At 37.7% G+C, this 24,399-nt stretch overlaps 3 protein-coding genes across 4 annotated transcripts in view; 2 read left to right on the forward strand and 1 right to left on the reverse strand.

Annotated features, from left to right (window-relative positions):
- The window catches only part of LOC110020936 (calcium-dependent protein kinase 26-like), a 16,047-nt gene extending 15,180 nt beyond the window's left edge, over positions 1–867 (forward strand). Inside the window, exon 7 of the mRNA XM_020719243.1 lies at positions 394–867. Coding sequence (XP_020574902.1) covers positions 394–516 — 123 coding nt within the window. The 3' untranslated portion in view covers positions 517–867. The remainder of the gene's footprint in view (positions 1–393) is intronic.
- A 699-nt stretch (positions 868–1,566) lies between these two features.
- LOC110018062 (pentatricopeptide repeat-containing protein At3g24000, mitochondrial-like) lies at positions 1,567–4,578 on the reverse strand. The gene has a single exon (XM_020715286.1). It carries the CDS (start codon positions 4,483–4,485, stop codon positions 1,756–1,758), a length of 2,730 nt encoding a protein of 909 aa, XP_020570945.1. The 5' UTR covers positions 4,486–4,578; the 3' UTR covers positions 1,567–1,755.
- Positions 4,579–5,747: 1,169 nt separating this feature from the next.
- On the forward strand, positions 5,748–7,845 carry LOC110029179 (pentatricopeptide repeat-containing protein At2g13600-like). 2 transcript variants are annotated; one of them, XM_020731360.1, is made up of 2 exons: positions 6,217–6,332; positions 6,410–7,845. In XM_020731360.1, the coding sequence occupies exons 1-2, from the start codon at positions 6,292–6,294 to the stop codon at positions 7,614–7,616; spliced, it is 1,248 nt and encodes a 415-aa protein (XP_020587019.1). In that variant the 5' UTR covers positions 6,217–6,291; the 3' UTR covers positions 7,617–7,845. The 2 variants fall into 2 exon arrangements, with proteins under 2 accessions (XP_020587011.1, XP_020587019.1); XM_020731352.1 differs by having other exon boundaries at positions 5,748–7,845.
- Positions 7,846–24,399: the final 16,554 nt, after the last annotated feature.

Genomic DNA, 24,399 nt, shown 5'->3' on the forward strand with positions numbered 1-24,399 from the left:
CCGATCACCAATACCTTCTCCGGTGAGGTCCTGTAAAAATATAGTTTCACTTCGAGCTCTCAAGTTTTAGTTTGAGCTCTCGAGCTCGTAGTTTTCCAGACGAGCCAAGCTCGAGCTTAGCATGCTCGTTTGCACCCCCACACTATTTCAACACCTTTTCATGCATAGTTAAGGTGGCACATGTGCAAAAAAATTGAAGTTTAGGTGTTTGTCGTGTATATACATAAGAGTTAAAGTGTTACGTATGTAAATATTTCAGTCATTCCAGCACAACTGAAAATGCTCTTAACTTGTGATCTCCTTAATGAAGTTCCCCGGATATCTCTACTATAACTTCATTTATTTATCTAAATGTAGTCGATGTTTATACCTGCATTTATTTTGTTGTTGCAGGATGGACGGATCGACTATAGCGAATTTGTCACGATGATGCGAAAGGGTAATATGGGAAATATGGGACTTGGGCTTGGGAGGAGGACCATAAGGAACAGTCTGAGAATGAGCACTAGAGAGTGAGGAGAAGAAACCTCCATGAACTATACTATGGTATTGCCAGGAACCATTGCCTTCAATCTGGTTTGAGAGATATGAGAAGAAACAGAAGAACCCTTGATGGTTCTGCCAATTTGCAGCAAACTACCTTCTTTTTGCCTGATTTGAGAGGGAAGACATTGAGAATTTCTGTAACTATTTTAGTTAGATTTTGTGTAGCATTCTTATTGAAAATTTGCAGATGAAGCAGGGGATTGTTGTCCGGAAAGAACTGTGTTCAAGTTGTAGTTTTAAGAAAACAACTTCTAATGTAATATGGAATTGTGGAATAAATTGTGGAGGAGTTTTCCGGAAAGAGCTGTGTCACAGTCTTACTTGTCAAGCTTGGGTTTCGAATTAGAATTCCAACATACCATACAATTTTTATGCAATTATACAATTAACACCTAAAGGTTTGATATGTTCATTTATAATTCTTTGCTATTAAAAATTTATGCATGAAATGGTACATTTCACTTTGAAAAAGTTTGTGATAGGAGTGTATAATAACTCACCTGCCGAATCAACTAGCCCCGAAAATGAATGGCGCTGAAGCGTGCGACCTACACCCGGCCATCGGGGGGATGGCCAGTCCCGCATGAGTAGGAGGGCGCGGCGGCCGCCTTAAAACCTGGGGCGCGAGCGTTATGTCTGTAAATATGAGTGTTAGGTGTTCAATATGTAAATTTGTAAGACTTGTGTGGTGTGTATGTAAATGCCCCTTTTTTTAATAGCAAAGTAAACTTTATATACCAAGTGCTTAACCGAATTCACATCATATCAATTCCCAAAAGGATTTAATACCTTCTTCTTGCAGAGTTAATGCAAAGTTATGAGCCAACTTGACATATCCAAATTTTATTAATAAATAATAATAATAATAATAATAATAATAATAAATCATTCATAAAGAATCTTAAAAATTCAAAAATGCCCTAGGAAAATTCACATACATACCCATAATTCTTATGTATTTACATACCTAACCCCCAAAGTTTGATATTTACACTTAAGTCCTTGGCATCATAAGCCTATGCATGAAAAGTTGCATTTCACCATTAGAAAGTTGATAAGGGTGGTTAATTCTTATTTGAAGTTAAAAAATTGAGTGGTATGAACATAAATATGAATGTTTAGGTGTTAGATATATAAATTCAAAAAAAACACATGATGTTAAATGCCCCAATGCTATAGTAACCCAACACCAAACCCATCTACCTTCCACTACCAATATTCACAGCAAGAGCAAAACCCCTCCTTAAAGTGATGAAACCTGACAGCATCCCTCACCACAATCTCCCTTCTAAAGATCAAAGATACTAACTTTATCACAGTATGACAGTCCCCACAAATCCGGAGGTTCTTCATTACATGAACTTCCATCCATGGCGGCAAGCTCATCAATCCAAAAGCCACAGCTAGTTTCTCACTGTGATATCTACTTGATCTGGAACAACCATCTTTATTCACATACCCAACACCTTCGATCCTCTCAAACAAATCTCCAAGCACTGTCAAAACATCAATAATCTGTGGATGATTTAAATCATCTGCAACGAAAACATGAATCCTATTATCAACTTCTATCCAGCTACATCCAGGCTTCTTTCTTATCCCTCTTTCCTTCATAAGTTTCCTCACTCCTGCAGAGTTTTGTAAGTCCCCCACATCAGCATACAGCTTCGCCAGCAGAATATAGCTCCCAGAATCCTTGGAATCCAACTGAAGTATATGCTTGGCGGCATAGTCTGCGAATTCGGTATCGTTATGAAGCTTGCAAGCTCCAAGCATTGCTCCCCAAATCTCCGCGGTAGGTTTGACAGGCATAGTTTCTATCACCTCCTTGGCCTCTTGCAGGAGCCCGGCTCGACCGAGAAGATCAATAATGCATGCGAAATGCTCTGTGCCCGGAATGACACCATGGATTCTGGTCATCAATTCAAAGTAAGATTTCCCTTCTGCTACCATTCCTGAGTAGCTGCAACCTGAAAGGACTGCAACATATGTTATATAATCAGGTTCAATCTTCTCAAGCAACATCTTTTCAAAGGTCTTCACCGCCTCCCAACCGAGACCATGCTGCGCATAGGCGGTAATCATCGCATTCCATGAAATCAGATCCTTGTTTGTTATAGATTCGAACACTCGCTGAGCCTCTGCAATCTTTCCGCTCTTCGAGTACATTGTGATAATCCCGTTGGATACTGAGGTGTTGGAATTATTGAGTCCTAATTTCATTGCATGAGCAATGATTTGAGTGCCAATCTTTAGAGCTCCTATATCAGCAGCAGCGCTCAAAAGTCTCACAAATGTAACCCAATCTGGTTTCACTTCATCCTCCCTCAGCATCAGAAGAAATAGTTTGAGAGCTTCTTCCTCCTGCTTATTCAAGATATAAGCACCAAATATGGCATTCCAAGATATAACATTTCGTGTTGGCATAGAATTGAAAAATTCTCGAGCTTTGCCAATTTTGCTAACTTGAGCATATGCAGTGATCATACTTGTCCATGATACTACATCTTTTGAAGCCATTGAGTAAAATATTGATTCAGAACTTTCAATTCTTTCACATTTAGCATACATTGTTAGCAGAGCATTTGAAACTGGAGTTGATGGACTGTATCCAGTTTTGAAACAAAGGCAATGTAGCTGACAACCAAAATGAAAATCAGGATCTGTTCCATTGTAGCAGGCACTTATAGTAGTTGATAGAGTGAATTTGTCAAACAATACTTGTTTTCGTCTCATTTTGTTGAACAGCTCTCCAGCTTTTTCAACCTTACCAGATTGAGCAAATCCACCGATCAGAGAAGTCCATGAAACAGTATTCTGGTAAGATAGAGAATCAAAACTTCTCTTTGCAGCATCCAAATGGCCACATTTTGCGTACATGTCCACTAGAGCACTACCTGCAAATACATCAATAATGGGTTCTGACTTTAAAATAATTGCATGAAAATGCTTTCCCCAATCCAAATGGAGAAGATTTGCACATGCAGTTAAGCCGCATGTATATGTTGTTGAACTAAGCTTGTAGCCTTCAGTTTGCATGTTTATGATCATGAAAATTGTTTCACAGTATCGCGCCTGCTGCGACAGAATTGAAATTATGGTGTTCCAAGAGATGATATCTCTTTCAGGCATACGGTTGAACACCTTGAGTGCACATTCTACTCCATACAGTTTCAAGTAGCATAGAATCATACTATTCCAGCAAAAAATATCCGGGCTTTGAATGCTTTCAAAGATCTTGGCGGCCATAACAGCTGCTCCACACTTCACATTCATGTCAATAAGCGACCGTTTGATCTGAGGGGCGTTTTCAAAACCCAATTTTTTGGCCAAAACATGAAGCTGTAAACCGAATTCATGGCACTGAAGAGCGCCCACAGCTTTCATGGAAACAGCCAAAGAGAAAATGTCGAGCTTTTCGAGTGCGTTGCAAAACATAGAATAAAAAATTTCTATAGTTTCCTCAAACTTCCCTTGACTGAAATAACCAGACATCAAGGAATTCCAAGAAGCGGAATCCGTCACAGACATTGCGTCGAAAACCTGACGGGCATCTTCCAACTCGCCTGACTTGGAGAGACCCGTTATCATAATGTTGCTAGTAATCGTATTAGGGAAGAAAATGGATTCAAAGAGACAGCGTGCATCGCCTATCGCGCCGAAACGAAAGTAGGAGTGGAGGAGAGTGTTCTGGAGGAAGAGAGAGGAGCTGAGACCAGTGACGATGACGCGCGCATGGGTCTTCTGAGATTCTGAGAATCTTAAAGAGAATTTTATGGCGTCTGATAGATGGAGTGTGAGATCTTGGAATGATTTCTTCGCCAGATATGGGAAAACTTCGGGCGGCGCAGTGATGGCGGCTTCGTGGAAATGAGAGAAAGGGACGAGGAGTTGGGAGAGAGAAAGGAATTTCCAGCGAGCCCATGAGAGCTTTATCATTCAAGAGCGCGCCTTTGGATCTGAAGGCGTCGAGTTCACTCATGTGGTATAGGAAGGGGATGGAAGTATGATGGGATTCAAACTTATAAGCAATAAGTTATCTCCATTTATGTTGCACGAAAATTTTAAATATTTTTATTATAAAAAATTTTAGTGGGATTTAAGTGGATAGCACCCAAAATTTTCTTATTTATATATCAAGGACCCTAAACTTTTTAAATCTTCGTAAATCCTCAAAACAAGTACTCTGTCTCTCCTGAGCCTTCTATTGTCATCCCCATCTTCGTCAGTTTTTGTCTACCACGTTCGTCTTCTCCATTGTCCCGCTCTTATTCCCTCCCTCTCCTATTATTCATTCTGCCATGCAAATCATCTTGCTCTCTCTCTCTCTCTCTCACTCACACACACAGTCTCTCTCTCTCCCACTTCCTCTGTCACGTCGCTTGGTCTGTTCTCCCGTCTCGCTTGCCTAGAATACGGAGCTCCATCTGGTTATTACAAGGGCTTATCATCGCAGAGGGGATCACAAGACAACAAGACTATATGGCTCTTACAAGGGCATACCGGAGCTACAGGGGGCTGCAAGAAAGAGGATGACTATTCGAGGTGGTGGCAGCAAGGACAGATTGATGGAATTAGAAATACTACATTGAAAATTGCAACGATGGATGTTCGGGACGGTTGCAATGACCATCTCCTTGAGAGAGATTTGTAGTCAAAGCACCACTCAAACTCTAGCATATAACCCTAAAGGGAGAAAGGAGTTAAGCAATTGTCCTAAACAAATTCACGCATAAACTAATTCTACATCAAGAATATAAGAATATAAAAATAAAATAAGCAAAAGACTAGGAGTGGTATAGAAGGATCATCAAACTCAAAAAAATAAAAATCAGGACCCTTTTCAATCTAGGAGAGATGTGGAAGTCACTCAGTCACGGGCATTCCCACTCTGCCCCACCCGAACTTTATTACTCTTCAATGAAAAATAAACATAATGCTAAGAGATAATTGCTATTTATTTATATTTTGCAATATTACTCTTCAATGAAAAATAAACATAATGCTAAGATATATATATAGACACGCACGCGCACACACATACATACATACATAACAACACCAATCCTTATTGATTTATGTATCTCATATCAAAGCTTTCACATTTACAATCATATCATTTTTAAATAGTAAAATCCTATGTGTAAATATGAAATTTTAGTTGTAAGATAGTTGAATTCATAAGAATTGTGTGCTGCATTTGTAATTTTCCCGCGTGTGTGTAAAAGAAAATTTATCTTTAATTGGGTTTGGAAGGGGAAGAAGCGAAAGGATGAAAGATTTGGACGTAAGGAATGCGCCCTGTGCCGTTGTTCTCCAAAAAGGGTATCCCTTTTCCACCAGTGTCAACTAGTGCTCCTCTACTCCACAAACTTTTCTCCTCTTCCGTCTCCCTCACGCCAGAAATTGAAGCCGAATACTTCTCCCGTATCCTCCAAAGATGCGCCCGCACCTCAAACCTCCTCCTCGGCGCCGCCATCCATTCTCTCCTCCTCAAAAGCTCTCTCCTTTCCTCCTCCCCCTTCCTACATAACCACCTCCTCAACATGTACTTCAAGTCCTCCGCGGATACTTCTCTCTCCCTCCAACTTTTCGACGAAATGCCCCAACCCAACCTCGTCTCGTGGTCCGTCGTCATCGCCGGTCTCGTGCAGAGCGGCCATGCTCGTCAAGCTCTCTCCTTTTTCAACCAAATGCTTCGTTGCGGTACTCACCCAAACGAATTCGCGCTGGTAAGCGCTCTCCATGCTGGCTCACTCTCCGGCGGCCTATCTCAAGCTCGGCAGGTATTCTCCCATGTTATTCGCCTTGGTTTTGAGTCGAATGTGTTTCTCATAAATGCCTTTCTCATGGCTTTGATAAGAAATAACGTGTTCGAAGAGGCATTGGAGTTGTTCGAGAAATGTCTTATCAGGGACGTGGTTACCTGGAATTCTATGATCGCCGGATACCTGCAATTTGATTGCGTCAAGGTTTGGGATTTATGGCGTCAAATGAATCTGGAAGGCGTGAGTCCTGATGAGTACACGTTTAGCAGCGTTCTGACTGGGTTGGCAACAAGTTCGAGCTTGATTAATGGTTTACAAGTCCACGCCGAACTGGTAAAGCATGGTTTCAGGGAGGATATATGTGCGGGAAACTCACTGTTACACATGTACATAAAAAACCGAACTTTGACCGACGGATTTAAAGTATTTGAAGAAATGCCGCATAGGGATGTGGCTGCTTGGACCCAAATGGCTTCTGGCTGCCTACATTGTGGGCAACCTTCAGAAGCCATAGAAATCATCAAATTAATGAAAGCAGCTGGAATCTGTCCTAACAAGTTCACATTAGCAACCGAATTGAATGCTTGTGCTAGCTTGGCTTCCTTAGAGCAGGGAAAGAAGGCTCATGGATTCAGGATCAAGCTGGGCGTTGAGGTAGATGAATGCGTGGATAACGCCCTCATCGACATGTATTCTAAATGTGGTTCTATGAAAGATGCCTGCTCAGTCTTCTGGTTCATGAAAGCAAGGTCTGTCATTTCATGGACGACAGTTATCATGGGATTTGCTCAGAATGGATTTGCTTTCGAAGCCATAGAAGCTTTTGAACATATGATCTCTTCCAATGAGATGCCCAATTATATCACGCTGATATGTGTTCTGCATGCGTGCAGCCAAGGTGGGTTTGTTGATGAAGGATGGAAGTACTTCACATCTATGGTGAATGATTATGGCGTCTATCCAGGAGAAGATCACTATTGCTGTATGGTTGATCTGCTTGGGAAAGCTGGAAAGCTTAGAGAGGCTGAAGAACTGATACTTGGCATGCCATTCCGGCCCGGCACGCTTGTTTGGCAGACGTTGCTTGGAGCTTGTGGGCTTCATGGTGAGGTGGAGATAGGGAAGAGAGCAGCGGAGAATGTGCTTGCTGCGGAGAAGAAGGATCCGTCGACTTATGTTTTGCTGTCAAACATGTTGGCGAAAGCAAGTAATTGGGATGGAGTTAGAAGTGTGAGGGAGCTTATGCAGTGTGGTGAAGTGGAGCGAATTGCTGGATCTAGTTGGACTTTGCCACTGCTGTAGGAGCGCTAACAGAGGTTTAGCTCTTCACTTGTTCTGAGGGATTCTCTTTAGTCATAGGCAGTGCTATGAGCTAAGATGAATAATTAAGTTTTTAAAATTAAAATATAATTTATCCTATTTAAAAAAAGGAGAGTATAAACAGTTGATATAATTAAAGAGCTCAAATGGTTCGATGAGATGCAATTTTTTATAGGGATAATTAGATACGGAGCACAAGAAACATTGCTATTTACAAATCTAGGACCTAGCTGATTATTTAAACTATGAAATTGATGCATTTACACTCTCATCAAACCATTTTGAATTTGATAAAAATGAAAAATATGGGCTGCAGTTTTATCATGGCTTTTGATATTTGAGTGAGAATTTGAAAAATGGATGAATGAGAGTTGCTTGATTTGTAAATAGCAATATCTTGGGTGCCCGTGCCCTGTATCGCCCCTTTTTTTGTAAGAAGCAAACTAATAGTGTAAGCAGGGCAATTTTTCTTTCCTTTATCCTGGAGATTTAACAATTGGGACTCTCAAGATCTTTCCTTTTCTCCTTCCTGCCCTCCCAGCCGCCTTCCCAATTCAATCGATCCACCCCGATTCAATTGATCCACTCCAACTCCACTCTCTATAAATCGAGACTGAAGGATGGAGAGCTACCACGCCTCATCCCGCTCGCTCTCCCTCGCCTCCTCCTGTAGCCACCGATCCCTTGCCGAGCTCTCTCCTCCCTTCTCTCTCTCTCATCATTCCGCCCAAAAACCATCAGCTATGCATGCAAATCATTCTTTGAAAATACAAAATAAATTCAATTCATTTTATCATTCTCTGAATCTCTATGTTGTTAGGATGTACTGCCTTCCGGACCCAAGAAGTGACAAATTGGATCAATAAAATGTTGAATCTTAACATTCTCCTTGATGTTGGTGCATAGATGTCATATATGTCCAACTTGTTTAAGATTTTTGAGAGCATGCGATTGGATACTCCTCCTTTGGTAAGGATACCTATTAATTAATCTTATGCTTAATTTTCTTATAGTTCCACAAACTGCCATCAAGTTTTTCTTTAATGAAGAAGTTATCTATTGCAATGTGCTCTGTATGGTCACAATGAATTGGATTATGGGCTATTTAACATGCTGCGTTGGTATCACAAAATGAGTATGATGGATTGTTGCAAATTCCCACACATTTGCATTTAAAATTAAAATTAATAAAATTTATAAGCATATTAAGACATGATAGTTTTAAATAACAAACATACAAACTGATTTGATGGAGGAAGATCATAGCAAAATCATCAAATTTCCACTATATGGCCCATTCTCAGTCCTTGTTCCACGAGGCAGGCTAGAGAAGAGTCCCCTTAACCATCCTTTACTTGCTATTGATAACCTCTAAAAAATAATAATCTGAGTGAGTGTACTCAGGGCCCATTTGGGACAGCTTATAAGTGCGGCGATGTTTTGAAAACGCCGCCTAAATGTTTGATTCGCACGTCTCAACAGCTTATGAGCTTCTTGCCATCTTGCCCTGTGATTTCTTGCCTGGCTATGTGAGGAATCTTTCTAATCTTCGTCATATGCACTTGTCCCTTGGAATCCGGAAATTAAGGTCACTTCCAGAACTAAATGAGTTTAATGTTAAGAATGATAATGGTTATAGAGTTGGGGAGTTTTAACATGTGAGCGAGCTGCGCAAATTACAAATACATTTTCTGGAAAATGTGAAGGATGCTACAGTGGCTCGCACTGCAAAATTATTTTTGTTTTGATGATATTTTTCTTTTTTTCAGTACTCTGAAATGCAATAATGTTGCAAATGGTATTCTCTTCCTCTACAATGCAATGTTAAATGATTTGATCCAGTCATATGGGGATCATACCATAGATAATACGTAACCTTGGAAACAAATCTCCTGTGCTGTTGATGTGTGTAATCCAATGGGGAGACATTTATATACACACCACATAATTATTATATTTTTACATATCTAACACCTAAACTTTTATATCTACATGCCTACCACTCAAATTCTTAACATTGCAGCAAAAATACTGATATAACTAACTTTTAAAAATGATATACACGAAGAGATGCATGATATATTGTTATTTCAGAGGCTGTATTTGGATTTGTAGATTCTCTAGCATCCATGGTTGTAGGGCTTGTAGAATGGCTGGTGATTTTTGGGGTTGATGAGGGTTGCTGCTCTATTAGTTTTGTTTAGCTTAATTCCACTGTAACGTATCACAAAGAGTATTTCTTTTTTTGAATTGTTTATAAATGATATATATAATGCTTCTCTTTGTTTGTCATTTGAATTGATGGTGTGGGATCCAATGGGGAGTCAATTGGATGTCTATAGGGGCTTTGCTGAACCTACAAAAAATTGGATTAAAAGGATCCTTTCAGGAGATCTCTTTCTTTACATCTATTCAAACTTTTACCTGTATTGGAATGACTCTTTGGCTTCTGCTATCTTATTAGAAGCAGGGGTTCATTGGAATCACTCTTTGGCTACCAAAATGGTTGCTTGTCTTGTGGAATTGAAGCAGCTGCATGCTTTCTATTGGTTTACAATGGCTACCAAAATGTTGTAATAATTGTTGCTCGGCCATATTTCCACAAATTTACAAAAATCCTTGTTGAATCCCTTTACATGAAAAAATTCAATTATGCATATTGGTATGAAAGTTGAACTGATGCCAAAGATTATGGAAGTTGTTCTTTGGTTGTACATGTGAATCAATTATAAAGCATTATGCTGAGGAGAAACTTACATATACTCCATACAATTCTCTTTAATGCAAATTTGTTTAAAGCAGCTGATGTATATTTGAAATGTGTCTTTATGGTGGAAGAAGCATAGCTTATTCGGTTGTTATGAGTTCCCTAATTATAGATTTTATTTTTTGTGGAGACATGTAAATTTGCATTAAAGAGAATGTGTCTGTACTTTGTGTTATTTGTGAGGACATGTAAATTTGTCAACTAATTAAATTTAAATTAATTTATTTTATAATTGGTGTAAAATGTAAATTATTATTAGAATTTATGTTACACAGAATCTAAAAAAAATTGAAAATTAAAATTTATAATACAAAAATCTGCAAATAAGTTCTTTTCCAAAAGTATAAACCAAACAGTTAAAAGCTTATTCAAAACAGGGGCAGAATGTTCATTTATCCACAATCAGCTGTTTTCCAAACGCACAAACCAAACAACAAGCTAGCTGATCCAGATCAGCTGCTCATCAGCAAATTATCAGGATAAACTGCTTATCAGCATAAGTTGGATAAGCTGCAGTTGTCCCAAACAGACCCTCAGTTACTGAACTCTAGGCGGGCCCAATAATTTCACAAAGATTACATAAAGCTTTGTCCAATTGCAGATGAACTCAAGACGCTCATCTTAGCAAACTCAAGCATACAATGAAAAACCATAGTCTTGCAAGGTTGAACTAGATTTTTAGTTAGTATTTAGTTCATAAGCTTGATTTTGACCGCATATTTATGTTAGCAAATTTAATCAAGACAAAAATTGTGTCTCTTTATGGGGCGCACAATTTATTATCAGCTTATTCATTTTTAAAATGCAGCTCTGTCGTTTTGTTTCTCTGTTCAGGCAGCTTATCGCTATATGAACGATTTCATCTCTCTTAAACACCAGCCGTGGGTCGAATCCTGCGACCTGCGTTTGAAGTTAAAATCATACCTCTCTGCTCCCTTGCTGTCGTGCTTGCCCTTGTCGTCACCCTCGCCCCGATTTTTTTTTCTCTATCGCCGCACCGGATCGCCGCCTCCACTTCCTGAACTTTACTGGAAGTGGTAAAGGGGGCCGTAGATGGAACTTTGCTGATATCGATCCAGGTGCTCTACTTCTCATTTACAAGGAGAGTTGTTTCTGTTTCTTATTTGCATTGGTTGTATTGTATGAGGCATCGTTCAATAGAGCGTGAGCTCTGGGTTGAAGCTGGAGTAGGAGATAAATGGCGAGTCACCGAAAATGGACATGAGATGTTTTTTTCTATGGAGATAATCGTTGATCGAAGGACATTGAACGAGTACTTCTCCCTTGCTGTCGCAGTCTCAATAGAGCAATTCGAGAGGTGAGGGGAAATGGATATTTGACTTTTCATTTAATATTTAAAGTTTATGCCCGAATTAAGCATTCTAAATACATGTATATTTAACTTGAATTAATTATTTGTTATCTATGTTCTAATTTGACATTCTGAAAATATCTCCCTGTTGTGTATATCCTGCTTGATTTATGCTAAATTATTCTTTGATTTATACTAAAAAACATTACTACAACGGGACATAATAGTCATTTATTCAAAAATAACTGCAAATCAGTTGTTTTCTTAACACACAAATCAAATAGACAGCTAGTTTATATGAACCAACTTCTAATCAATAGCTTATCTGAATCAGTTACTTATTAGCAAATTATCAATAATCTGCAGCTGACTCAAATAGACCCTAAAGTTATGCACCGAGATGTTTCAATTTCTCCGCTACATTCTGGCTTTTCAACTTTTCCTTTTGAACACATATATGTTTAAAGTGAATGATGAAATAAAAAGCGGTTAGAGGGGCCTTTAGACACTCAAATCGGCCCAATGCCTGACCTAAAACGGCCCATGTCATCGCATTCATGTCATTATATGCGCTTAAGCAGGTTTTAACGTATTATTAATTTAACATTATTAAATTGAAAATTTATTTTTAATTCATTGAGTTGTTTGCATGTAGTATAGATTACAATGCTATAGGGCTGTCAAAAAAGCTCGTTGTTCGTTGTTAGTTCATGTTCGATTCGCCAGTCGATTCTCCAGAGTGTTCTTGCTCGATTCGTTCGATAAGCAAACGAGACGAACACAAACAAGTTTATTCGTTCGATTTGTTAAACGAGCCAAACACAAACAATGATGCGTTCGTTCGTGTTCGAATCGTTATTGTTCGAAATATATATATATATATAAAAATTATGATATTTTAAAAATAATTATATACTCAAAAAATTTGTTATATTTTTAAAATTAAATCCTGTAATTTACAATAAATTATTAATTATAATATATTTATATACTCCCTAGTAATATAAATATTATATATTTATATAATATAAAGTATATAATTAATATAATATATTATATTATTATTTTTATATATTAATATACAAAATGAAAAAAAAAACCTTTTATTAACCTAAGGGACTGCGCTCTGCGGAAGCCCTAGCCCGTACCACCTAATACATAAGAATTAAGTGGTACGAGTGAAAATTTAGAGAGAGAGAGATAATTTCAAACATTTCGAACATTTCAAACATTTCGAACATTACGAATTTGAACGATTCGAACAATTCGAACGATTTGAACAATTCGAACAATTCGAACAAAAACGAACCGAACACGAACAGACTCTTCACGAACAATTTCGAACACGAGCCTATTTCAAACAAACTATATTTCAAACGAACCGAACACGAACATGAGCACTGTTCGTTCGTGTTCGGTTCGTGTACACCCCTACAATGCTATACATAATAACTTTATATTCACATCTAATTAAATTATAAGCAATGTAGAGGTTTACCATATTTTAGTTTAATGCATGTTAGTTGTAATTTACTTTTATTTTTGCATATTTTAATTAATTGAATGTTCTTGTAATGATTATTGATTTTTATATTTATTATTATTTTATGTATTGTATATTTAATTACTTTTGCTTAAAGCTAATTTTGTTTTCTCATAAAGCATTGATATATTCACCCCACCATCATACTTAGTTTGGACGCATTGTATAACTTTGATGTTGATTAAATTAATTATTATAACTAATGATGTTGAGTGATCAATTCTTATTGATATTATTGGTTATAGACTCAATTGCTTAACCATTTACAATACACCTTGAATTCCTTTTGTGATGTATTAAATTTATTTATTGCTCTCTATTCATGCCCAAAATTGCTTTTGGAAGGGTAACTAGATATTGACATATCAACCTAAATTAACCTGAAAATGACCCGAATTCTACCCAAATAACAGTTATTTCTTATAATGAATGGGTTATTTGGGTCGGGTTCGGGTCAAGTTCGGGTCGGGTTCGGGTCGGGTTCGGGTCGATGAGTTGAAACGGGGTCAAGTTATTGTTGGATTTTCTGGAACGTTTATTATTCGGGTCGGGTTCAGATCAATTTCGGGTTAGACATGATTCCGACCTGTGAACCCGATTTAGCACCCCTAACTCTAGCCACCTCTACTTTCATTTTATTATAAGGGAAATTTACTCGTATATCACATAATTCATATGTATTTACATTTCAAACACCTAAAGTTTGTAATTATATTTATAAAACTTTAGCATTATATATCTATGCGTTAAAAACTATATTCCACTTTCTAAAAGTTAGTAGTAAGGATATTTTTTAAGTGTTATTAAAAATGTGCGCTATGCATGTAAATGTGAAATTTTAGGTGTTAAATACGTTAATACATAAGATTTGAATATGTGAAATATTTCTCCATAAATTATAATTAAGCTTTATTACTTAATTAAATATATGATGCTTTTGGCATGGCTTTTAAAAAATAATTACGTGAATCAATCAGTTTAGCATATTAAACCGCATTTTAAGTAAATAAATAATTCTATAAATCATAAGAAAAAAAAAACTACATATAAATCATTTTATGTAGGGACTATCTCATGGAGCACGTTTTCTGGTAGTTGATGGTTCGGATGCTCTCTTGCCTCGTTTTCAACATGTTGGCTTGTGCTTGGATCATTTGGTCATTTACTTGTCTGCCAAATGGCTCAGCTGGTTTTGGCCTAGTTCGCATTGCTTCGCTTGTTCGGTCAAGTGGACCTCACGATCTCTTGAAAGTAAGCCTACCTCTATTATACTGCTCTCTTGTGGACAATTAGATCATTTTATGATCAATGGAAACACATTTTTTATGTACAACAAAAATTAAGAAACTCAACCAGTTATTTATGTTTAGTTTTTATTAGAGTTCTGGGATCTATTTATGCATTGCATGCTTACACATGTATACTCATGTGATTGTTGGAAGATCAAAATAATTCTTTTGTTGGTGTCCTTTTATCTATTAAGTTGTTGTCCTCTTCCTCCAAATTGAGTTCCCCATCGGCTATTTAGATCATGCGATTGATATGATGCTAACTTTATTGTCTCATAGTCCCTTGAAATAAGATAGCTTCAGATGAAGTTCAATGATACTTTGATAAGCCAAATTCTAAACTCTATTTTATTCAGGGCTGTCAAAATGATTCGTTGTTAGCGAACAGTTTGTGTCCGACTTTTTAAGAAGCTCGTGTTTGATTTGTTTGCTAAGCAAATAAGCCAAACACGAACAATTTTTCTGCGCTTGATGTTGTGAAAAAACGACGAACATATTTACGTGGTTCGACAAATTTGCCTACTACGTCCACGGAGCTGCAGAGGATTTATTTCTTTGAGGAATTACACCGTCGAGCGTCTCGACGTTTACAGGAAAATCTCTATTTTCTTTTCTCCCTTCCTCTCTCTCTCTCTCTCTTCCTCTCTTTCTCTTAGCTCTCAAGAGGACTTGGTTTGACCTTATTTGACTTGGCATTTCTTTTAAACCAAAAGAGACTATTTATAGAAACCATGAGAGCGGTAGGTGAGAAGTGAGTGAGCGATAGGTAGGATGTGGTATGTGAGCGGTAGGTAGGTGTGGTAGGTGAGCGGTAGGTGAGATACTTAATTAAGAAACTAATTAAATTCGGTGGACCGGGTCTCCACATTACCCAACAATTCTCCCACTTGGAGACTAAGACACTGAATGCAGCACCTACTAGCTGCATCATCTACTAGTTGTACCAATCTTTTCCTCAAACATGATATCCTCCACCTCTGCAACTCGAAACCTCTGTTTTCATGCCAGAAAACCAGTTGAAGTTGAGCAAAACTTTAGCTTCTCATGAGCAACACCCTCTGTTGACATATCACCGTCAACGTAGCCTCGTACCACTAAGCTCTTTTCTGGGTTACTCTTGTATCTGCTTACAACTCCCACTGCATGAGCAATATCCTGCCCCTGTTGAAATCCCTTTTCAATAAGTCCATTCGTGTACCTCTTATTGTCATCAAGCTCAGTCTTCACCCGATACACCCAATTATTGTGCATGGCTTTCTTCCTTGGTGGAAGTTCTGCCAGCTCCCAAGTTTGATTACATGACAGAGAATCTGTTTCCTCCTTCTTAGTCAGCTCCCAATTGCTCGAATTTTCATCTTGCAAGATTTCTTCATAACTCTGTGGTTCTCCACCATTTGTCTGTACAAAGTCTGATTTTCATGCCTTTGGCGCTCTGCCACCTTTCAAAAAATAGACCTTCTGCTTTCCCATAATGCACCTCTGACTCATGTGTCCACGCCTGAGTAAACCTATATTCATATATAGTGTGTCTGTTTTCTTACTCCGAGTCATTATTGATGCTCCTTTGGTAACCTTCCAGGTGCTATCAGAAAACACCACTGAATGACCATCCTCATTGAGCTGCCTAACAGAGATGAGGTTTTTCTTCAACTCAAGAACGTGTCTGACCTTTTGCAAAGTCCATTTACTCTTGTTAATGAGTGCAATATCAACATCTCCCATCCTCACCACGTTCAGAGTTTTTTCATCAGCCAGATGTACATTCCCAAAGTTACATGCAACATAGTTTCGCATTAACTCCTGACAGGAATATGTATGGATCAAAGCCCCTGAATCCAGTATCCAGTCATCAACAGAATTGTAAACAACCAAAAATAGTGCATCTTGTATTTCTTCAGTTACAACATTAGCGTCATCATTCTCCTTCTTCTTAGGATTCCTATAGTTCTTTATTATGTGACCAGCCTTGCCACAATTCCAGTAGGTTGTCTGCTGACTAGACTTTGATTTTGATCTTCCTCTGTTTGAGTTTATGTCCTGTGATTTCTCTCTAGAATCAACAATCAGTGTCAAACTCGAACCCGAGGTCTCACGAGAATCTTTCCTGCGCACCTCCTCAGCCAAAATCAAATCACGAATATCATTATATTTCAGCTTAAATTTACCTGCAGAACTTCTAACTGCCATCCTCATGGCTTCCCAGTTATTTGGCAATGATGCCAACAATATCAGCGCACGTATCTCATCATCAAAATCAATTTCAACAAACGATAATTGATTTGTGATAGCGTTGAAATCATTTAGGTATTGAGCTACAGACACACCTTCCACCATCTTCAAGTTGAATAACTTTTTCATCAGATATAATTCATCAGATGCACCTTGTTATTCGTCGATGGCTTTTCATACATACCTGATAAAGCCGCCATGAGATCTACAGTAGTCCTCTCCTTGATGACGTTGTGGGCAACCGATCTCGATAGGTTTAATCGTATAACCCCCAAAACCTGTCGATCCAACAGATTCCATTCCGCTCCGTCCATCTTTTCTGGTCGCTTTCCCAGTAACGGAAGATGAAGTTTCTTCATATAGAGGTAGTCTTCTATCTGTATCCTCCAGTAAGAAAAATCTGTGTAGTTGAACTTCTCGATTCCCGATGTCGTCACTTCGTCTCCCCCCAAATTTACATAATAAAATTGCACACAGAAAAAACACCAGAGCGACACACAGATTTACGTAGTTCGACAAATTTGCCTACATTCACGGAGCTGCAGAGGATCTTCGAGGAATTACACAGTCGAGCGTCTCGACGTTTTCTAGGAAAGAAAAAATGTGTTTGAAGCTTTAAAATCTCTCCCTTCCTCTTCTCTCTCTCTCTCTCTCTTTCTTCCTCTCTTTCTCTTAGCCCTCAAGAGGACTAGGCTTGGCTTTGTTTAGCTTGACATTTCCTTTAAACCAAAAGAGACTATTTATAGAAACCATGAGAGCGGTAGGTGGGAAGTAGATGAGCGGTATGTAAGATGTGGTAGGTGAGCGGTAGGTGGGTGTGGTGGGTGTGGTAGGTGAATGGTAGATGAGATACTTAATTAAGAAACTAATTAAATTCGGCGAACCAGGTCTCCACTTTACCTAACACTTGATATATAATCGAACTGAACGTAAATAAAAAATTGCTCGCTTGTGTTGTGAATGTGTGTGCGCGTGTGTGTGTGTGTGTGTATATATATATATATATATATATATATAATTGATGAGTATTATTTTTAAATAACTTAATTTTCTAGAAGGCTGTATAGTTTTATAATCAATTTAAATTATTATAAAAAATAATGTAAAAAATATATTAAATTATATTTAAATCAGTTTTTTAATATAAATAAAAGGATTTAAATCTTGCTCCTAATCTTAATATCTTATGACTGTGTGATTAGGGTTATTAAAAAGACTATTTGTTCACGAACAGATTGTGTACGGGTTGTTAAGCAAACGAACCGAACACAGATAATTTTTTTGTATTGGAAATATAAACGAGTCGAACAAGAATAAAGCTATTTTTTAACGAGTCGAACACGAGCTAAGCCCGGGCTCGCCCGTATCTGTCTCGTTTATACCCAAAATTTTATTGTTAATAACTTTGCTTGTAAACTTCTCAAGTATTCTAAGTGTTTTCTATTCCTGTGTTTACACATTTATTTGGCCCTTTCATAATTGTTTTTTTGCTATGGAAAACAAAGTTGGGCAAATGAAATTTTTTTTTTTCATAAAAAATAATACTATATGAAAATCGTGAGATCACGACCTATAATGTGATGCATTTAATTAGATTTTAATGCAGGATATGCATTCGAAGCTGGCCAATTAGAATTCTACAATTTGTTTTCAGCCAATAGTCAGAAAATTCGAGCGCTGCATATTTAATTATTGATTAGAGACATTATCAATAACAATCATCAAATTGTCATTACTTGAAACTTTCATATCTTGACATATATGCAATTAAGATGAGTAAATTAAGATGAGTAAATTATAAGGCAACATTATCTTATCATAAATATTGATGTGTGCTAGAAAATTCACGGCGGCAGAGTAGTAGATTATCGTCTTAACATTGCATGAGAATTCAACACACACTCAGATTAAAAAAAAAATATATATCCAGTAGAAATACCTGAAGTTTTTATGTGAAAACCCGTAAACAGTAAAACAACATAACCCAGCCTAACTGAAGAAATTCATTATAAATTGGAGATTACAAGTACGGTCCATAGGTAGGAAAGAGTTGCACAATCTTTCGAGCTATAAAGTCGGTGCGCGGATGAACTTGTTATAAGAAGTGGGCGGCCACCGATACTCTTGGGTGGAGACCAACAAGTGGTGTTCGGTGACTGGTGGTCGACAGTGACCGATGACTGGTAATCCGCGACGGTCAGCAACTGGTGGTCAGCGGCGGTCGACGACGAGATGATATTGGACTTCGGCATCTTCTCTAAGCTTTAGTCTTCTTCATGCTTCAAGCACCCTCTCCTCCCCCTGTTAGAAGGGTGGGACTCTATTTATAGTCATGGTTGCAATTATGATGAAATATGAACCACTCTAATTAGATGACTTGGAGAGATTCCTGAATCAGACAATGTTTGATAGATATTTGAGTGACTTAACAATGTCGAAAGTGAGTGATTTTAGGCTTGTTAGATTCGACTTGTCATGACGCTCGATTGGACCATAAGCTCATCATATTCGACATCTATTTGACCTTCCCAATATGTCTGGAAAGCTTCCAACTGTGATTTAATGACTTAATCTGAACTTGATTTAACTTAGATTTGACCAATCTTGGTATCTTTGGATTCGTCTTGTCGAGTCGATCAGTTTACCTGTAAGTTTGCTAAGATTGGAATTTTGGATGACTTTACATCAGAGTTTGAATATTTTTTGCTTAAAATACTGCCTTGAGATCTTTTTGTGCATCGAGAACTTGCAATGTTTCAAGATTTGTGCTTGATGATGGGAATTTGTTGATGGTGTATTAGCTGCCCTATATTGTTAGATATTTAAATATATAGGTGTTGGGTGATATATATATATATATATAAAGCCTGAATAAGAGTGTGAAGTTTAGATAAGGCGTTGAAGTCCAGCATCACCTCATTGCTGACCGTCGCCGACCACCACTCACAAGCTGCCGCCGTTCATCATAGGCCACCACATTTCTTACAATAAGTTCATCCATGCACCGACGTTGTAACTCAAGAAACGGTGTAACATTTTTCTACTTGCGGGACAAGAGATTGTATCTGTAATTAGCAATTTATAATGAATTCTGTAGCTAGGCCAAACCCCATGATTTTTTCTCTTTCTGGGTTTTTCATGTAAAAACCTCAGGTGATACAACTGGTAAATGTGTTTTGAATTTTTGTGCAATGCTAAGATGATAATCTATTGCTTTAATGTCCCGAATCTTCTAGCATGCATCAAGTATAATCCTCACCATCCATTCTTAATAAATATAATATAAGATATTCTTCTGCCATTCATAAAAATAATAAATAGGCTCTCATTTAATTCATCAAAAGTTTTTTTATTTTTATTTTTTTCAAATTTGAATATAATCAGGGTTCTCTAGTTATAAAATTCTACGAGTGTCATCATTGTTGATGAATTTCATTGCTTCTAAACAACTTTATATTTATGAAAATATTACTCGTAAATTTTATTGATGTTAATAATTGCCATTGATTTAGTGATTTGGGGCTAATTAAGATCTCGTCTTGAAGGTTAAATCGAACTCAATAGAGCCCAATGTTGACCTAGATGCCAATTTTTTAGCCCAAACCTATCTCAAATATTTGAGTTAGATCAACATTAGCATGGCATAGTAAGAGTGCAGTGGCATATGAGTAGCATAAATGTTACCACACAATTCTTAAAGACTTACATATCTATCATTCAAATTTTGATATTTTCGCTCCTAACATGTCAATGTCATAAATTTATGCATAAAAAATCAAGTGATACTTTTGATGTGATGTTAAAGATTTGAGAGTTATGAATGTAAATGTTAAAGTTTAGGTTCTGATATGTAAATATATAAGAATTGTATGATATGGTATGTTTATAAATGTCCTTTGATAAATCCTTAAAAGTCCATATTGATCGGCATAAATCTCACCAAACATTTCGATCGGAAGCTTCAAAATTCAAATTTGAAAATGATGACGCTCCAATTGATGATCAAATAAAGTATCTTAGGGAAATAAATCAAATGAGATTAAAAATGATACGATCTATGTCCAAGTGAACCCGTATAATGCACTTAAACCATAAAGAATAGTTTTTGAACATTTTTTTGGGAATCAAATGATCTCTAAATATGAGAAGCTTATAATCAAATCGAGTGTATTGAAAAGACAAATCCAACGAGCCTAAAATTACTTAATTTCAACATCATTAAGATATTCAAATACTCAAAAAATTATTTTCAATGAGGGGAATCACTCTATCCCTATGTGCCAGCAGGGTGGGCACATAAGCGCCCTCCAGTTGTAACATGGCTGACGATGTTGTCGTCGGCATCCTAGATTGGTCGCTATTGCAACTGTTGTCAAACCATTGATGCCCACCCATTGCCACAAAAAAGATCTCAATTAATGGATCATCATCATCAAATTATTGTCGCCTGGCTATAATTTTTTTGTTTGAATCAGTGTTGCTTTGGGGCCACGACCATTGATAACAATGCATCTGTATCACCACCACACAACCCCTACTATCAGTCTTCCATCGTCATAGTTGGATCGATATCTTCTTAGAAATATTTTCACTCACTTTTATAATATTATTTCATGTTGTTCAAGAAAAGACAAACTCTTATGACAAACATCCAATTATTGGAATAATTTCAATTAGGCTAAACCCCGTGGTCTCCCTTCTGTCAGCTTTTTTTTCTATGTGTATGTTGGATTTTTATACAATATTAAGACATTAATATATTTCCATCTCTGTAAATTATTTCGCACTCAAACACCTTTAAATATAAAATATAACAATTTGCATGAAATGTAACTCTAAAGCATAATTAATAGTTTGCTATAGTGTCAAACTACTATTGTTAAGCCGCCACAACTGTGTGAACACCATCACCTAACTACTACCATTCATAAATCATCGTCACAACTACCCAACCACCACATTTTTTGGTGTCATCAGACAACCACTGCTTAACTATTGGAATCATAAGATCATGGGCCTTAATCACCTCCAAATATGATCTATTTGATAAGGGTAGTCAACATATCTTCTAAAGGAAGACTGTTACTTTGTTATAGAACTAAGGACCTTGATTATCTCTGAACCCAAAATGTTTGATGAGAGTAGTCAATACCTCTTTGAAAGAAATATATGCGCCTTGTCAGAGTACTGCATTTCTTTGTCACCTCTAAATTCAACATGTTCGATAAGGACAGTGTGCGCCGATAGGTGTCACATCATAGGACTATGAATCTTGATTCCCTCCAAACTCAGTGTGTCTGATGAGAACAGTCGACACCCCTTTCAAGAGCAGGTAGGCGCCTCATCGTAGGACTACAAGCCTTGATCGCCTCCAAACCTAGTACGTCTTATGAGAGCATTCAACACCTATTTGAAGGTAAGACAAGAGCCTTGTCATAAGACTATGAGCATTGATCACTTCCAAACTTGTCTTATCCGATGAGGGTAGTTAACACTTCTTTTAAAAGAAGATAGGTGCCTTATCATAGGACTACGGGCCTTGTTCGCCTCCAAATTTGGTTTTTCCAATGAGGTTAGTCAACACCTCTATCAAGGGAAGATAGGTTCCTTATTGTAGGATTACGAGCTTTAATTGCCTCTAAACTCAATTATTCCAATGAGGGCAACTAACACCTCATTTTCTTGGTTCTTTTTAGAGTACTCGGAGTCATTATCTTGTCTATTTATAGTATTATTTCCTTATTCGAATAAATTTCCCTTTCAAATCACATAAATAATTCGAAGATGAGATGAATAAAAAAGAAGGATGTATGAAAACAAATAGGCAAACAAATCAAATGAAATAAGCGGAGCACTTATATATGGATAATCCTCGTATGGTGGGTTGAGAATATACATCTGAACGGGCTCAGATCGAAGTAACTCGAAACACAACATCCATGAAGAGAGTCCCTACATAAGTCACCCATACCCAAAAAAACCAACAAAAACATTTTTATTTCAGGTCAAGAGTCTCTCAGACGAATGTATCCCTTTAGTTAATTACATCATGGGGGAACCCGAGGGTACTCTTGATAAAAAAGAGTTTCGTTTATATTATCATGAACCTGAAGAATAGGTTATCAAAGGATAACTATTTTGTATGGGAACACCCTGATTCTTTCAAATCTCTCGCTAAACTACATGGCAGAGATCGAGTCTCTCACATCACAAATGAATAGCGGCTCGTCGACATCAGAACCCACAAAATAATCAAAATTGTCTCGATGGGGATATCCCTATATTTCAGAGGCCAATAAGTGATAAGGGCAGAGGATAAATTACCGTATCCCAAATGGGAAGTAGCTCATCGTTAATACACTAAAGTATTCATGTGATCTAGCATACAATATGCAAAATGCCATAAATGAGCATGCAAATAATGCAACCCAAAATACTTCGACCACACGTCAAACTCGTCCAATTGACCTTGCATAGGTACCTTGGGTTTTCACATGTGGATATGCGTCATAGCCGCCTCTGACTATAATGAGCAAGTGTGGGTAATTTTTCCTCTCGATTACTCAGAGAAATGATTCTTTGCTTCTTGCAAAACAAAATAGTTGCAAATTTTTTCCCATCTTGCAAGTGCAATGTTCGGATCCCTCCACAGAAGAACAGATACCACTACGACCATGGGAAATTGGGATTCCGACCCGCTTCGGTTGGGCATAAGGCCTGCAAGGAAACACTCTTGGCTTCTCTAGGGATTTGGGCATCAATGTAAAGTCCTAACTTAGGTCTTCCTTTAAGACAAAATTGGTCAATCAATAGGCCTATGACTATGTCTACTAGTGTCGGTCGGCCAACTTGCCTAGCATGGGCGACCAAAACCCATCATGACACCACAAAACTGGCAAATCAAAAGGGGTATGGCAGGGCTGGTTTGTATCGTTCGAGCCATTGGATCATCTAATAATGATGGATCGAAGGTGTTTGATGATACTGAATGATCGATCAAACATACCTCGTGTGGGCGACCATACCCACAATACCTAGCAAAATTTATCCCTAGGGCTAGCTAGGAAAGAAAATGCACTGGTTTTTGAGAATCTCACTAATGTGAAGGTTGCTCGATGTCCAACAAAGTTCGAGAAGAAGCTCTCCTCAAAGTAGAGAAGGCGCCCTTACTTTTCTCCCAAGAATGGCAAAACGCTCCCTGCAAGGAAATTCTGACGATGTCACAAACTCTGACAAAGGCTTTTCTCTAAATATGAAGAATCTCTTCTCCAGGAGAAGATTCTGGCGAGGCGACGCACAAGAAATCCCTCTCTTCTTCTGTCTTCTCCAGCGAAGTGGTGCCCGAAAAATTAAACATAGAGGAGGAAGAAGAAAAAAATAGAAGAAAGAAGTGAAAGGAGTTATATGGAAGAAGAAAGAAGGGGAAGAACCCTCAAAGCACTCAAGGATTTCTCCAAAATCCCTCTACAAGCTTCTCACAGCTCTCCTCAGACTGAATTGGCAATCCAGTGGATGATCGGGAAGAAAAAGAATGAAGAAGATAGAGAACGTGAGGTAGAAGAAGGAGACGAAGGAAAGAAATCCCTCACTAAATCTTCCAAAACCTCTCAAGAAACTCTTCAAAA

This window comes from Phalaenopsis equestris, unplaced genomic scaffold (genome assembly GCF_001263595.1).
Source record: "Phalaenopsis equestris unplaced genomic scaffold, ASM126359v1 Scaffold000002, whole genome shotgun sequence".
In the NCBI taxonomy this organism is placed as follows: Eukaryota; Viridiplantae; Streptophyta; class Magnoliopsida; order Asparagales; family Orchidaceae; genus Phalaenopsis; species Phalaenopsis equestris.

Excerpts from the sequence above, each read along its gene's own strand:
- LOC110018062 (XM_020715286.1), bottom strand. The coding sequence starts at position 4,485 with ATGATAAAGCTCTCATGGGCTCGCTGGAAATTCCTTTCTCTCTCCCAA.
- LOC110029179 (XM_020731352.1), top strand. The coding sequence starts at position 5,841 with ATGCGCCCTGTGCCGTTGTTCTCCAAAAAGGGTATCCCTTTTCCACCA.